Source organism: Ostrea edulis, chromosome 10 (genome assembly GCF_947568905.1).
Source record: "Ostrea edulis chromosome 10, xbOstEdul1.1, whole genome shotgun sequence".
NCBI lineage: Eukaryota > Metazoa > Mollusca > Bivalvia > Ostreida > Ostreidae > Ostrea > Ostrea edulis.
In genome coordinates, this window is record NC_079173.1 from 44712570 (window position 1) to 44728434 (window position 15865).

At 27.9% G+C, this 15865-nt stretch overlaps 2 protein-coding genes across 4 annotated transcripts in view; one reads left to right on the top strand and one right to left on the bottom strand.

Moving 5' to 3' along the window:
* LOC130050809 (uncharacterized) overlaps window positions 1-15865 on the bottom strand; it is a 355157-nt gene that overhangs the window by 68135 nt on the left and 271157 nt on the right. The gene's annotated exons all lie outside the window — the stretch shown is intronic.
* The window catches only part of LOC125666236 (sentrin-specific protease 1-like), a 57323-nt gene that overhangs the window by 38797 nt on the left and 2661 nt on the right, over window positions 1-15865 (top strand). For all 3 annotated transcript variants that reach the window (XM_056151535.1, XM_056151536.1, XM_056151537.1), the window contains 2 exons: window positions 3826-3904; window positions 14920-15015. In XM_056151535.1, coding sequence (XP_056007510.1) covers window positions 3826-3904; window positions 14920-15015 — 175 coding nt within the window. The remainder of the gene's footprint in view (window positions 1-3825; window positions 3905-14919; window positions 15016-15865) is intronic.

Consider the following 15865-nt stretch of genomic DNA (forward strand, 5'->3'; position numbering starts at 1 on the left):
TTTTTTGAACTGTCAGTAAACGATGCATTCAGCTACAAAGCTTTATCCCATCTTTCACCTTGATGAACAGAATTATTTATTTTTTTCTATCAGAATTTCATATTATGAATTACTTTTTACTATAAATGTAACATGTTCAACTTTGTATACAAATAAAGAAGTCGATCAACAGAAACACAGTGATTGATTCCATACTGAAGTGTTGTAACATCTTATTTACAAGTGTAGATGAATATTAATGAGTCAACTATCATGGAAAATTGTTTAACCATATTAAACTAAACACTTGATTGTAATACACTAGGTCCGCGTGCTTTAATGCTTGAAATTCGGTCACGGCCTCCCGGGAAGCTGAGTTCACACTTTTACACATGGAAATATATTGCAAAATTGCTGTGTACAGTGTATGTCCAATAAATTAGCTGTGCGTAGGATACCCAACAACATTAGCTGTAGAATTTTGTAATACTATGTGTAAGGGTTTAAAATATTTAATGATAACCGATGTGATCTCGATCTCTCTCTCTCTCGCGACCAAACCTATTAAGTGAGGACGTCCTCACAATGTGTAGAAGATAATACACACATATACTATTCCAAAGACAAAAAAGTACTATGTTAGGTATAGCAATAGGGATGCCTGTAAAAGTTTATCTAATGCTATCTCTCTCTCTCTCTCGCGCGCGCTCTCGCTCGGGATGTTTTAGATTCAGTTGTGCCTTCCTTATTTTAATGCATCCAAATTAAAAAAAAAATTCAATATAGAAATTAGAAAAATGTTAATGATCGATAGCGTATATGAAACCATAGGTTATTGTTTCATTATTTCACAAACGTTTGTGAAATAGAATGAAATAATAGCCCGTGGTTTGCGACATGAGAGAGAGAGAGAGTCCCACTATTTTTGACGATATTAAAGATATATTGGGTCCCCACCTATGTTGATAGTAGCAGTGATGGAATGTGAGAACAATGAACAATATAACATTTATGCTTGAAAGTTATTAATTCAATCCACGTAGTGACCCATGCACCCACTTCACAAATCATCAGGTGGGGGATGCAGTTTTAGTTACCACCCACCCACCCATGTACACGATTTAGGGTTTTGAAGTTCGGACAAAAGCACAATTTTTTGTTGTTTAATTGTTTACTTTTGAATTTTGGATAAGTCAACATGCCCCCTCTCATACTTTGAAAAAGATAAGTAATGTTAGCAGGAGGCTCTGAAAAGTTCAATCTGCAGTTTGATGATGTTTCGTCATTCAACAAAAATTGTTTATCAGGACTGCTTGATTTAATTAAACAATATTTTATGTAGTTATATAATGTAAACAAGATAAAATATATAGAAAGAAGAGATTCAAAAACATATATACATATACTAATGAAAATAATCATGAAACAATAGAAGAAAAAATAGTTGGGAGTAGAAAAATAACCGGGAAAAAAAACCAGGGAAAAAAAATCTTATAAGTCTGTATGGATAGTACAATGATCTATGTATAACTTGTATATTCCACGCAAATTCAAAAGGTTTTTCGCTGGATAGAACAAGTGGGGGTCGCGGATATTTGATGTTTGACTTCTAACAAACTATGTGAAATATATTGGGTCGGCGCAGTAGCTATAGATATTGAAATATGATCCCCCATTTTCAGTAAATGTGTGCAATTCACAAATTTATTTGCTGAAAATTTTTAAAAAGAATTCCAAAAACTGTCTCTCTGTACATTTTCATATAACTAGTTACACGTAATTGCAGAAAGGAGAATATGATTATCAATATGTCATGCGTTTTATTTTTACACTATGTCCATCTAATCTATAAAATATTCACGTTATAACAAAAGCCCACAAATAAATTAACACTTGAAATGAACGTTAGATTTTTGAAAGGTGATATTGCGTTAGTTTCTCTGTCAATCCGTATTTCTGAAAACGAAAATATGTTAATTGCCAGAATATTGAAAACATCAACGGAAACAAAGTCTTGGGGTATATTTCATGTTGATAAAAAAAAAAAAACTTGCAGATGAGAATATGATCTTTGTCATTGAAATAATTGTGCCTTAAAAATAACTGCATCATATGGTACCGGTTTATAATTTAATCAGCATCATACTGTGTTACCTGTAAATGACCTATCATTTTCTTTAATGGTGTGGACTTCCTTGTTTACACCAAAGACATATATAACAGTTTTCGAAACAAAGAAATATCAATTTTGATATATTAAGATGAGAAAAAAGACTTAATTTATTGGTACTACAAAGATATTCAAAAGTGAGGCCGAAACGACTTGGACCGAAACGACATTAGGCCGAAACTACTAACGGCCGAAAAAACTTGGGGCCGAACTGAAAAAAGGCCGAAACGACCAGACTGGCAAAAAACTTTAACCTTGGTCATATCTTTTACACCATAAGAGGTAAAGCTTTTATTTTTAGATGTTTATTTTTTGTGACAAGACCTTTCCATTGACACAAAAATATTTGACCTGTTGACTTATTTTTATCCCCCCCCCCCCCCCTAGATTGAAGATCAGGGGGATATTGTTTTTGTCCTGTCTGTCATTCTGTCTGAAACTTTAACCTTGCTAATAACTTTTGAACAGTAAGTGCTAGTGCATTAATATTTCACATGAGTATTCCTTGTGACAAGACCTTTCTGTGGGTACCAACACTTTTGACTGATCTTGACCTTGGAGTTTTTGAAATCTTTAACCTTGCTAATAACTTTTGAACAGTTTCACAAAGACAGCTTGTTAGAAAATGGAAATATAAGCCATATCTTTGAAATTGTAAGAGATACTGCTTTCATGTGCATTTATTGTGTGGAGACCATTCCCAACGATACCAGATTAGGTGACCTTGATGTTGACCATTCACCTAGTTTTGGGAAATTTTCTAATAAACTTTAACGTTGGTCATGTTTTTTATACCATAAAATGTAGACCTTTCATGAAAGGCGAAGATAACGAACAGTGATCAATCTTATAACTCCTATAAGCAATACAAAATAGATGGGCAAACACGGACCCCTGGACACACCAGAGGTGGGATCAGATGCCTAGGAGGAGTAAGCATCCTCTTGTCAACTGGTCACACCTGCCGTGAGCTTATATTTGGTATGTGTATTCCTTGTGAAAAGACCTCTCCATTGGCACCAAATTCTTTGACCTAGAGACCATTACAAATCTTGCAGTTCCACTTTTTTTGTAATCGAGGGTATCAGTTTTTCGCAAACACATCTTGTTAACTGATAGTAAATACTCACTTCCCAGGAATGGTTGAATTTAAGTGATAGTAAACTTGGCATCAACTCTTCCATTAGTAAAGCAATGGGACATTGATTTGAATAAGTTCTGTTCGGCTGAGGTAACATTAGGTGTATTGTAATTTTTACACAGATTTGACATGGAATATCTATGCTCTATTTTTGACATGTACTGTGTATTGTGTTTTATTTTTAACAGGGAATATCTGTGTGTTCTATTTTAAGAGGGAATGCCTGTGTGTTTTATTTTTAACTGGGAATATTTTTGTGTTCTATTTTCAACAGGGAATACCTATGTGTTCTTTTTTTAGTAGGGAATACCTGTGTGTTCTATCTTTATCAGGGAATACCTGTGTGTTCTATCTTTAACAGGGAATACCTGTGTATTCTATCTTTATCAGGAAATACCTGTGTGTTCTATCTTTAACAGGGAATACCTGTGTGTTCTATCTTTAACAGGGAATACCTGTGTGTTCTATCTTTAACAGGGAATACCTGTGTGTTCTATCTTTATCAGGGAATACCTGTGTGTTCTATCTTTATCAGGGAATACCTGTGTGCTGAGAGTCTAGACAAAAAGAAACAAAAGTTCGACCTCACAGATTGGAAAACAAAAATTGTGAAGGTTAGTTAATATTTCTATACATAAGATGTGAAGGTTAATATTTCTATACATAAGATGTGAAGGTTAATATTTCTATACATGTGAAGGTTAATATTTCTATACATAAGATGTGAAGGTTAATATTTCTATACATAAGATGTGAAGGTTAATATTTCTATACAATAAGATGTGAAGGTTAGTTAATATTTCTATACATAAGATGTGAAGGTTAGTTAATATTTCTATACATAAGATGTGAGGGTTAGTTAATATTTCTATACATAAGATGTGAAGGTTAGTTAATATTTCTATACATAAGATGTGAAGGTTAGTTAATATTTCTATACATAAGATGTGAGGGTTAGTTAATATTTCTATACATAAGATGTGAAGGTTAGTTAATATTTCTATACATAAGATGTGAAGGTTAGTTAATATTTCTATACATAAGATGTGAGGGTTAGTTAATATTTCTATACATAAGATGTGAAGGTTAGTTAATATTTCTATACATAAGATGTGAAGGTTAGTTAATATTTCTATACATGAGATGTGAAGGTTAGTTAATATTTCTATACAATAAGATGTGAAGGTTAGTTAATATTTCTATACAATAAGATGTGACGGTTAGTTAATATTTCTATACATAAGATGTGAAGGTTAGTTAATATTTCTATACATAAGATGTGAAGGTTAATATTTCTATACATAAGATGTGAAGGTTAGTTAATATTTCTATACATAAGATGTGAAGGTTAATATTTCTATACATGAGATGTGAAGGTTAGTTAATATTTCTATACATGAGATGTGAAGGTTAGTTAATATTTCTATACATAAGATGTGAAGGTTAGTTAATATTTCTATACATAAGATGTGAAGGTTAGTTAATATTTCTATACAATAAGATGTGAAGGTTAGTTAATATTTCTATACATAAGATGTGATGGTTAGTTAATATTTCTATACATAAGATGTGAAGGTTAGTTAATATTTCTATACATAAGATGTGACGGTTAATATTTCTATACATAAGATGTGAAGGTTAGTTAATATTTCTATACATAAGATGTGAAGGTTAATATTTCTATGCATAAGATGTGAAGGTTAGTTAATATTTCTATACATAAGATGTGAAGGTTAGTTAATATTTCTATACATAAGATGTGAGGGTTAATATTTCTATACATAAGATGTGAAGGTTAGTTAATATTTCTATACATAAGATGTGAGGGTTAATATTTCTATACATAAGATGTGAAGGTTAATATTTCTATACATAAGATGTGAAGGTTAGTTAATATTTCTATACATAAGATGTGAAGGTTAATATTTCTATGCATAAGATGTGAAGGTTAGTTAATATTTCTATACAATTAGATGTGACGGTTAGTTAATATTTCTATACAATAAGATGTGACAGTTAGTTAATATTTCTATACATAAGATGTGAAGGCTAGTTAATATTTCTATACATAAGATGTGAAGGTTAGTTAATATTTCTATACATAAGATGTGAAGGTTAATATTTCTATACATAAGATGTGAAGGTTAGTTAATATTTCTATACAATAAGATGTGAGGGTTAGTTAATATTTCTATACATAAGATGTGAAGGTTAGTTAATATTTCTATACATAAGATGTGAAGGTTAGTTAATATTTCTATACATAAGATGTGAAGGTTAATATTTCTATACATAAGATGTGAAGGTTAGTTAATATTTCTATACATAAGATGTGAAGGTTAGTTAATATTTCTATACATAAGATGTGAAGGTTAGTTAATATTTCTATACATAAGATGTGAAGGTTAGTTAATATTTCTATGCATAAGATGTGAAGGTTAGTTAATATTTCTATACAATAAGATGTGAAGGTTAGTTAATATTTCTATACAATAAGATGTGACGGTTAGTTAATATTTCTATACAATAAGATGTGAAGGTTAGTTAATATTTCTATACATAAGATGTGAAGGTTAGTTAATATTTCTATACAATAAGATGTGAAGGTTAGTTAATATTTCTATACAATAAGATGTGAAGGTTAGTTAATATTTCTATACATAAGATGTGAAGGTTAGTTAATATTTCTATACATAAGATGTGAAGGTTAGTTAATATTTCTATACATAAGATGTGAAGGTTAGTTAATATTTCTATACATAAGATGTGAGGGTTAGTTAATATTTCTATACAATAAGATGTGACGGTTAATATTTCTATACATAAGATGTGAAGGTTAGATAATATTTCTATACATAAGATGTGAAGGTTTGTTAATATTCCTATACATAAGATGTGAAGGTTTGTTAATATTCCTATACATAAGATGTGAGGGTTAGTTAATATTTCTATACATAAGATGTGAAGGTTAATATTTCTATACATAAGATGTGAAGGTTAGTTAATATTTCTATACATAAGATGTGAAGGTTAATATTTCTATACATAAGATGTGAAGGTTAGTTAATATTTCTATACAATTAGATGTGAAGGTTAGTTAATATTTCTATACATAAGATGTGAAGGTTAGTTAATATTTCTATACATAAGATGTGAAGGTTAATATTTCTATACAATAAGATATGAAGGTTAGTTAATATTTCTATACAATTAGATGTGAAGGTTAGTTAATATTTCTATACATAAGATGTGAAGGTTAATATTTCTATACATAAGATGTGAAGGTTAATATTTCTATACATAAGATGTGACGGTTAGTTAATATTTCTATACATAAGATGTGAAGGTTAGTTAATATTTCTATACATAAGATGTGAAGGTTAGTTAATATTTCTATACATAAGATGTGAAGATTAGTTAATATTTCTATACAATAAGATGTGAAGGTTAGTTAATATTTCTATACAATAAGATGTGAAGGTTAGTTAATATTTCTATACAATAAGATGTGAAGGTTAGTTAATATTTCTATGCATAAGATGCGAAGGTTAGTTAATATTTCTATACAATAAGATGTGAAGGTTAGTTAATATTTCTATACAATAAGATGTGAAGGTTAGTTAATATTTCTATACATAAGATGTGAAGGTTAGTTAATATTTCTATACATAAGATGTGAAGGTTAGTTAATATTTCTATACATAAGATGTGAAGGTTAGTTAATATTTCTATACAATAAGATGTGAAGGTTAGTTAATATTTCTATACATAAGATGTGAAGGTTAGTTAATATTTCTATACATAAGATGTGAGGGTTAGTTAATATTTCTATACATAAGATGTGAAGGTTAATATTTCTATACATAAGATGTGAAGGTTAGTTAATATTTCTATACATAAGATGTGAAGGTTAATATTTCTATACATAAGATGTGAAGGTTAGTTAATATTTCTATACAATTAGATGTGAAGGTTAGTTAATATTTCTATACATAAGATGTGAAGGTTAGTTAATATTTCTATACATAAGATGTGAAGGTTAGTTAATATTTCTATACATAAGATGTGAAGGTTAATATTTCTATACATAAGATGTGAAGGTTAGTTAATATTTCTATACACAAGATGTGAAGGTTAGTTAATATTTCTATACATAAGATGTGAAGGTTAGTTAATATTTCTATACATAAGATGTGAAGGTTAGTTAATATTTCTATACATAAGATGTGAAGGTTAGTTAATATTTCTATACAATAAGATGTGAAGGTTAGTTAATATTTCTATACATAAGATGTGAAGGTTAGTTAATATTTCTATACATAAGATGTGAAGGTTAGTTAATATTTCTATACATAAGATGTGAAGGTTAGTTAATATTTCTATACAATAAGATGTGAAGGTTAGTTAATATTTCTATACATAAGATGTGAAGGTTAGTTAATATTTCTATACATAAGATGTGAGGGTTAGTTAATATTTCTATACATAAGATGTGAAGGTTAATATTTCTATACATAAGATGTGAAGGTTAGTTAATATTTCTATACATAAGATGTGAAGGTTGATATTTCTATACATAAGATGTGAAGGTTAGTTAATATTTCTATACAATTAGATGTGAAGGTTAGTTAATATTTCTATACATAAGATGTGAAGGTTAGTTAATATTTCTATACATAAGATGTGAAGGTTAATATTTCTATACAATAAGATATGAAGGTTAGTTAATATTTCTATACAATTAGATGTGAAGGTTAGTTAATATTTCTATACATAAGATGTGAAGGTTAGTTAATATTTCTATACATGAGATGTGAAGGTTAATATTTCTATACATAAGATGTGACGGTTAGTTAATATTTCTATACAATAAGATATGAAGGTTAATTAATATTTCTATACATAAGATGTGAAGGTTAATATTTCTATACATAAGATGTGAAGGCTAGTTAATATTTCTATACAATAAGATGTGAAGGTTAGTTAATATTTCTATACAATAAGATGTGAAGGTTAGTTAATATTTCTATACATAAGATGTGACGGTTAATATTTCTATACATAAGATGTGAAGGTTAGTTAATATTTCTATACATAAGATGTGAAGGTTAGTTAATATTTCTATACATAAGATGTGAAGGTTAGTTAATATTTCTATACATAAGATGTGAAGGTTAGTTAATATTTCTATACATAAGATGTGAAGGTTAATATTTCTATACAATAAGATGTGACGGTTAGTTAATATTTCTATACATAAGATGTAATGGTTAGTTAATATTTCTATACATAAGATGTGAAGGTTAATATTTCTATACATAAGATGTGAAGGTTAATATTTCTATACATAAGATGTGAAGGTTTGTTAATATTCCTATACATAAGATGTGAAGGTTAGTTAATATTTCTATACATAAGATGTGAAGGTTAATATTTCTATACATAAGATGTGAAGGTTAGTTAATATTTCTATACATAAGATGTGAAGGTTAGTTAATATTTCTATACATAAGATGTGAAGGTTAGTTAATATTTCTATACATGAGATGTGAAGGTTAGTTAATATTTCTATACATAAGATGTGAAGGTTAGTTAATATTTCTATACATGAGATGTGAAGGTTAGTTAATATTTCTATACAATAAGATGTGAAGGTTAGTTAATATTTCTATACAATAAGATGTGACGGTTAGTTAATATTTCTATACATAAGATGTGAAGGTTAGTTAATATTTCTATACATAAGATGTGAAGGTTAATATTTCTATACATAAGATGTGAAGGTTAGTTAATATTTCTATACATAAGATGTGAAGGTTAATATTTCTATACATGAGATGTGAAGGTTAGTTAATATTTCTATACATGAGATGTGAAGGTTAGTTAATATTTCTATACATAAGATGTGAAGGTTAGTTAATATTTCTATACATAAGATGTGAAGGTTAGTTAATATTTCTATACAATAAGATGTGAAGGTTAGTTAATATTTCTATACATAAGATGTGATGGTTAGTTAATATTTCTATACATAAGATGTGAAGGTTAGTTAATATTTCTATACATAAGATGTGACGGTTAATATTTCTATACATAAGATGTGAAGGTTAGTTAATATTTCTATACATAAGATGTGAAGGTTAATATTTCTATGCATAAGATGTGAAGGTTAGTTAATATTTCTATACATAAGATGTGAAGGTTAGTTAATATTTCTATACATAAGATGTGAGGGTTAATATTTCTATACATAAGATGTGAAGGTTAGTCAATATTTCTATACATAAGATGTGAGGGTTAATATTTCTATACATAAGATGTGAAGGTTAATATTTCTATACATAAGATGTGAAGGTTAGTTAATATTTCTATACATAAGATGTGAAGGTTAATATTTCTATGCATAAGATGTGAAGGTTAGTTAATATTTCTATACAATTAGATGTGACGGTTAGTTAATATTTCTATACAATAAGATGTGACAGTTAGTTAATATTTCTATACATAAGATGTGAAGGCTAGTTAATATTTCTATACATAAGATGTGAAGGTTAGTTAATATTTCTATACATAAGATGTGAAGGTTAATATTTCTATACATAAGATGTGAAGGTTAGTTAATATTTCTATACAATAAGATGTGAGGGTTAGTTAATATTTCTATACATAAGATGTGAAGGTTAGTTAATATTTCTATACATAAGATGTGAAGGTTAGTTAATATTTCTATACATAAGATGTGAAGGTTAATATTTCTATACATAAGATGTGAAGGTTAGTTAATATTTCTATACATAAGATGTGAAGGTTAGTTAATATTTCTATACATAAGATGTGAAGGTTAGTTAATATTTCTATACATAAGATGTGAAGGTTAGTTAATATTTCTATACATAAGATGTGAAGGTTAGTTAATATTTCTATACATAAGATGTGAAGGTTAATATTTCTATGCATAAGATGTGAAGGTTAGTTAATATTTCTATACATAAGATGTGAAGGTTAGTTAATATTTCTATACATAAGATGTGAGGGTTAATATTTCTATACATAAGATGTGAAGGTTAGTCAATATTTCTATACATAAGATGTGAGGGTTAATATTTCTATACATAAGATGTGAAGGTTAATATTTCTATACATAAGATGTGAAGGTTAGTTAATATTTCTATACATAAGATGTGAAGGTTAATATTTCTATGCATAAGATGTGAAGGTTAGTTAATATTTCTATACAATTAGATGTGACGGTTAGTTAATATTTCTATACAATAAGATGTGACAGTTAGTTAATATTTCTATACATAAGATGTGAAGGCTAGTTAATATTTCTATACATAAGATGTGAAGGTTAGTTAATATTTCTATACATAAGATGTGAAGGTTAATATTTCTATACATAAGATGTGAAGGTTAGTTAATATTTCTATACAATAAGATGTGAGGGTTAGTTAATATTTCTATACATAAGATGTGAAGGTTAGTTAATATTTCTATACATAAGATGTGAAGGTTAGTTAATATTTCTATACATAAGATGTGAAGGTTAATATTTCTATACATAAGATGTGAAGGTTAGTTAATATTTCTATACATAAGATGTGAAGGTTAGTTAATATTTCTATACATAAGATGTGAAGGTTAGTTAATATTTCTATACATAAGATGTGAAGGTTAGTTAATATTTCTATACATAAGATGTGAAGGTTAGTTAATATTTCTATGCATAAGATGTGAAGGTTAGTTAATATTTCTATACAATAAGATGTGAAGGTTAGTTAATATTTCTATACAATAAGATGTGACGGTTAGTTAATATTTCTATACAATAAGATGTGAAGGTTAGTTAATATTTCTATACATAAGATGTGAAGGTTAGTTAATATTTCTATACAATAAGATGTGAAGGTTAGTTAATATTTCTATACAATAAGATGTGAAGGTTAGTTAATATTTCTATACATAAGATGTGAAGGTTAGTTAATATTTCTATACATAAGATGTGAAGGTTAGTTAATATTTCTATACATAAGATGTGAGGGTTAGTTAATATTTCTATACAATAAGATGTGACGGTTAATATTTCTATACATAAGATGTGAAGGTTAGATAATATTTCTATACATAAGATGTGAAGGTTAGTTAATATTTCTATACATAAGATGTGAAGGTTAGTGAATATTTCTATACATAAGATGTGAGGGTTAGTTAATATTTCTATACATAAGATGTGAAGGTTAATATTTCTATACATAAGATGTGAAGGTTAGTTAATATTTCTATACATAAGATGTGAAGGTTAATATTTCTATACATAAGATGTGAAGGTTAGTTAATATTTCTATACAATTAGATGTGAAGGTTAGTTAATATTTCTATACATAAGATGTGAAGGTTAGTTAATATTTCTATACATAAGATGTGAAGGTTAATATTTCTATACAATAAGATATGAAGGTTAGTTAATATTTCTATACAATTAGATGTGAAGGTTAGTTAATATTTCTATACATAAGATGTGAAGGTTAATATTTCTATACATAAGATGTGAAGGTTAATATTTCTATACATAAGATGTGACGGTTAGTTAATATTTCTATACATAAGATGTGAAGGTTAGTTAATATTTCTATACATAAGATGTGAAGGTTAGTTAATATTTCTATACATAAGATGTGAAGATTAGTTAATATTTCTATACATAAGATGTGAAGGTTAGTTAATATTTCTATACATAAGATGTGAAGATTAGTTAATATTTCTATACAATAAGATGTGAAGGTTAGTTAATATTTCTATACAATAAGATGTGAAGGTTAGTTAATATTTCTATGCATAAGATGCGAAGGTTAGTTAATATTTCTATACAATAAGATGTGAAGGTTAGTTAATATTTCTATACAATAAGATGTGAAGGTTAGTTAATATTTCTATACATAAGATGTGAAGGTTAGTTAATATTTCTATACATAAGATGTGAAGGTTAGTTAATATTTCTATACATAAGATGTGAAGGTTAGTTAATATTTCTATACAATAAGATGTGAAGGTTAGTTAATATTTCTATACATAAGATGTGAAGGTTAGTTAATATTTCTATACATAAGATGTGAAGGTTAGTTAATATTTCTATACATAAGATGTGAGGGTTAGTTAATATTTCTATACATAAGATGTGAAGGTTAATATTTCTATACATAAGATGTGAAGGTTAGTTAATATTTCTATACATAAGATGTGAAGGTTAATATTTCTATACATAAGATGTGAAGGTTAGTTAATATTTCTATACAATTAGATGTGAAGGTTAGTTAATATTTCTATACATAAGATGTGAAGGTTAGTTAATATTTCTATACATAAGATGTGAAGGTTAGTTAATATTTCTATACATAAGATGTGAAGGTTAATATTTCTATACATAAGATGTGAAGGTTAGTTAATATTCCTATACATAAGATGTGAAGGTTAGTTAATATTTCTATACACAAGATGTGAAGGTTAGTTAATATTTCTATACACAAGATGTGAAGGTTAGTTAATATTTCTATACATAAGATGTGAAGGTTAGTTAATATTTCTATACATAAGATGTGAAGGTTAGTTAATATTTCTATACATAAGATGTGAAGGTTAGTTAATATTTCTATACATAAGATGTGAAGGTTAGTTAATATTTCTATACATAAGATGTGAAGGTTAGTTAATATTTCTATACATAAGATGTGAAGGTTAGTTAATATTTCTATACATAAGATGTGAGGGTTAGTTAATATTTCTATACATAAGATGTGAAGGTTAATATTTCTATACATAAGATGTGAAGGTTAGTTAATATTTCTATACATAAGATGTGAAGGTTAGTTAATATTTCTATACAATAAGATGTGAAGGTTAGTTAATATTTCTATACATAAGATGTGAAGGTTAGTTAATATTTCTATACATAAGATGTGAAGGTTAGTTAATATTTCTATACATAAGATGTGAGGGTTAGTTAATATTTCTATACATAAGATGTGAAGGTTAATATTTCTATACATAAGATGTGAAGGTTAGTTAATATTTCTATACATAAGATGTGAAGGTTAATATTTCTATACATAAGATGTGAAGGTTAGTTAATATTTCTATACAATTAGATGTGAAGGTTAGTTAATATTTCTATACATAAGATGTGAAGGTTAGTTAATATTTCTATACATAAGATGTGAAGGTTAATATTTCTATACAATAAGATATGAAGGTTAGTTAATATTTCTATACAATTAGATGTGAAGGTTAGTTAATATTTCTATACATAAGATGTGAAGGTTAGTTAATATTTCTATACATGAGATGTGAAGGTTAATATTTCTATACATAAGATGTGACGGTTAGTTAATATTTCTATACAATAAGATATGAAGGTTAATTAATATTTCTATACATAAGATGTGAAGGTTAATATTTCTATACATAAGATGTGAAGGTTAGTTAATATTTCTATACAATAAGATGTGAAGGTTAGTTAATATTTCTATACAATAAGATGTGAAGGTTAGTTAATATTTCTATACATAAGATGTGACGGTTAATATTTCTATACATAAGATGTGAAGGTTAGTTAATATTTCTATACATAAGATGTGAAGGTTAGTTAATATTTCTATACATAAGATGTGAAGGTTAGTTAATATTTCTATACATAAGATGTGAAGGTTAGTTAATATTTCTATACATAAGATGTGAAGGTTAATATTTCTATACAATAAGATGTGACGGTTAGTTAATATTTCTATACATAAGATGTGATGGTTAGTTAATATTTCTATACATAAGATGTGAAGGTTAATATTTCTATACATAAGATGTGAAGGTTAATATTTCTATACATAAGATGTGAAGGTTTGTTAATATTCCTATACATAAGATGTGAAGGTTAGTTAATATTTCTATACATAAGATGTGAAGGTTAATATTTCTATACATAAGATGTGAAGGTTAGTTAATATTTCTATACATAAGATGTGAAGGTTAGTTAATATTTCTATACATAAGATGTGAAGGTTAGTTAATATTTCTATACATAAGATGTGAAGGTTAGTTAATATTTCTATACATAAGATGTGAAGGTTAGTTAATATTTCTATACATGAGATGTGAAGGTTAATATTTCTATACATAAGATGTGAAGGTTAATATTTCTATACATAAGATGTGACGGTTAGTTAATATTTCTATACATAAGATGTGAAGGTTAGTTAATATTTCTATACATAAGATGTGAAGGTTAGTTAATATTTCTATACATAAGATGTGAAGGTTAATATTTCTATACATAAGATGTGATGGTTAATATTTCTATACATAAGATGTGAAGGTTAGTTAATATTTCTATACATAAGATGTGAAGGTTAGTTAATATTTCTATACATAAGATGTGAAGGTTAATATTTCTATACATAAGATGTGACGGTTAGTTAATATTTCTATACAAATCCTGGAGAAATGACACATCAGTATGTAGTACTTTGAATCCCCGTGAAGATTTCAAACAGGTTCTGTCCAATGCTTTGACTTTGTGTTTCGATCTAAGGATGAAAGATTTTATTTTTAGAACTGACATCACTTTTTGATTTCTAATCAGGACATCCCCCAGCAGATGAATGGAAGTGATTGTGGAATGTTCACATGTAAATTTGCTGAATACATAACACGAGAGGCAGATATCAACTTTACACAGGTAAATGTTACATCACACGAAAGGCAGATATCAACTTTACACAGGTAAACATCACACGAGAGACAGATATCAACTTTACACAGGTAAATGTTACATCACACGAGAGGCAGATATCAACTTTACACAGGTAAACATAACACGAGAGACAGATATCAACTTTACACAGGTAAACATCACATGAGAGGCAGATATCAACTTTACACAGGTAAACATCACACGAGAGACAGATATCAACTTTACACAGGTAAATGTTACATCACACGAGAGGCAGATATCAACTTTACACAGGTAAACATAACACGAGAGGCAGATATCAACTTTACACAGGTAAACATAACACGAGAGGCAGATATCAACTTCACACAGGTAAATGTCACATCACACGAGAGGCAGATATCAACTTTACACAGGTAAACGTAACACAAGAGACAGATATCAACTTTACACAGGTAAAATGTCACATCACACGAGAGGCAGATATCAACTTTACACAGGTAATCATAACACGAGAGTCAGATATCAACTTTACACATGTAAATGTCACATAACACGAGAAACAGATATCAACTTTATACAGGTAAATGTTATATCACACGAGAGGCAGATATCAACTTTACACAGGTAAACATAACACGAGAGGCAGATATGAACTTTACACAGGTAATCATAACACGAGCGACAGATATCAACTTTACACAGGTAAACATCACACGAGAGGCAGATATCAACTTTACACAGGTAAATGTTACATCACACGAGAGGCAGATATCAACTTTACACAGGTAAATGTTACATAACACTAGAAACAGATATCAACTTTACACAGGTAAATGTTACATAACACTAGAGA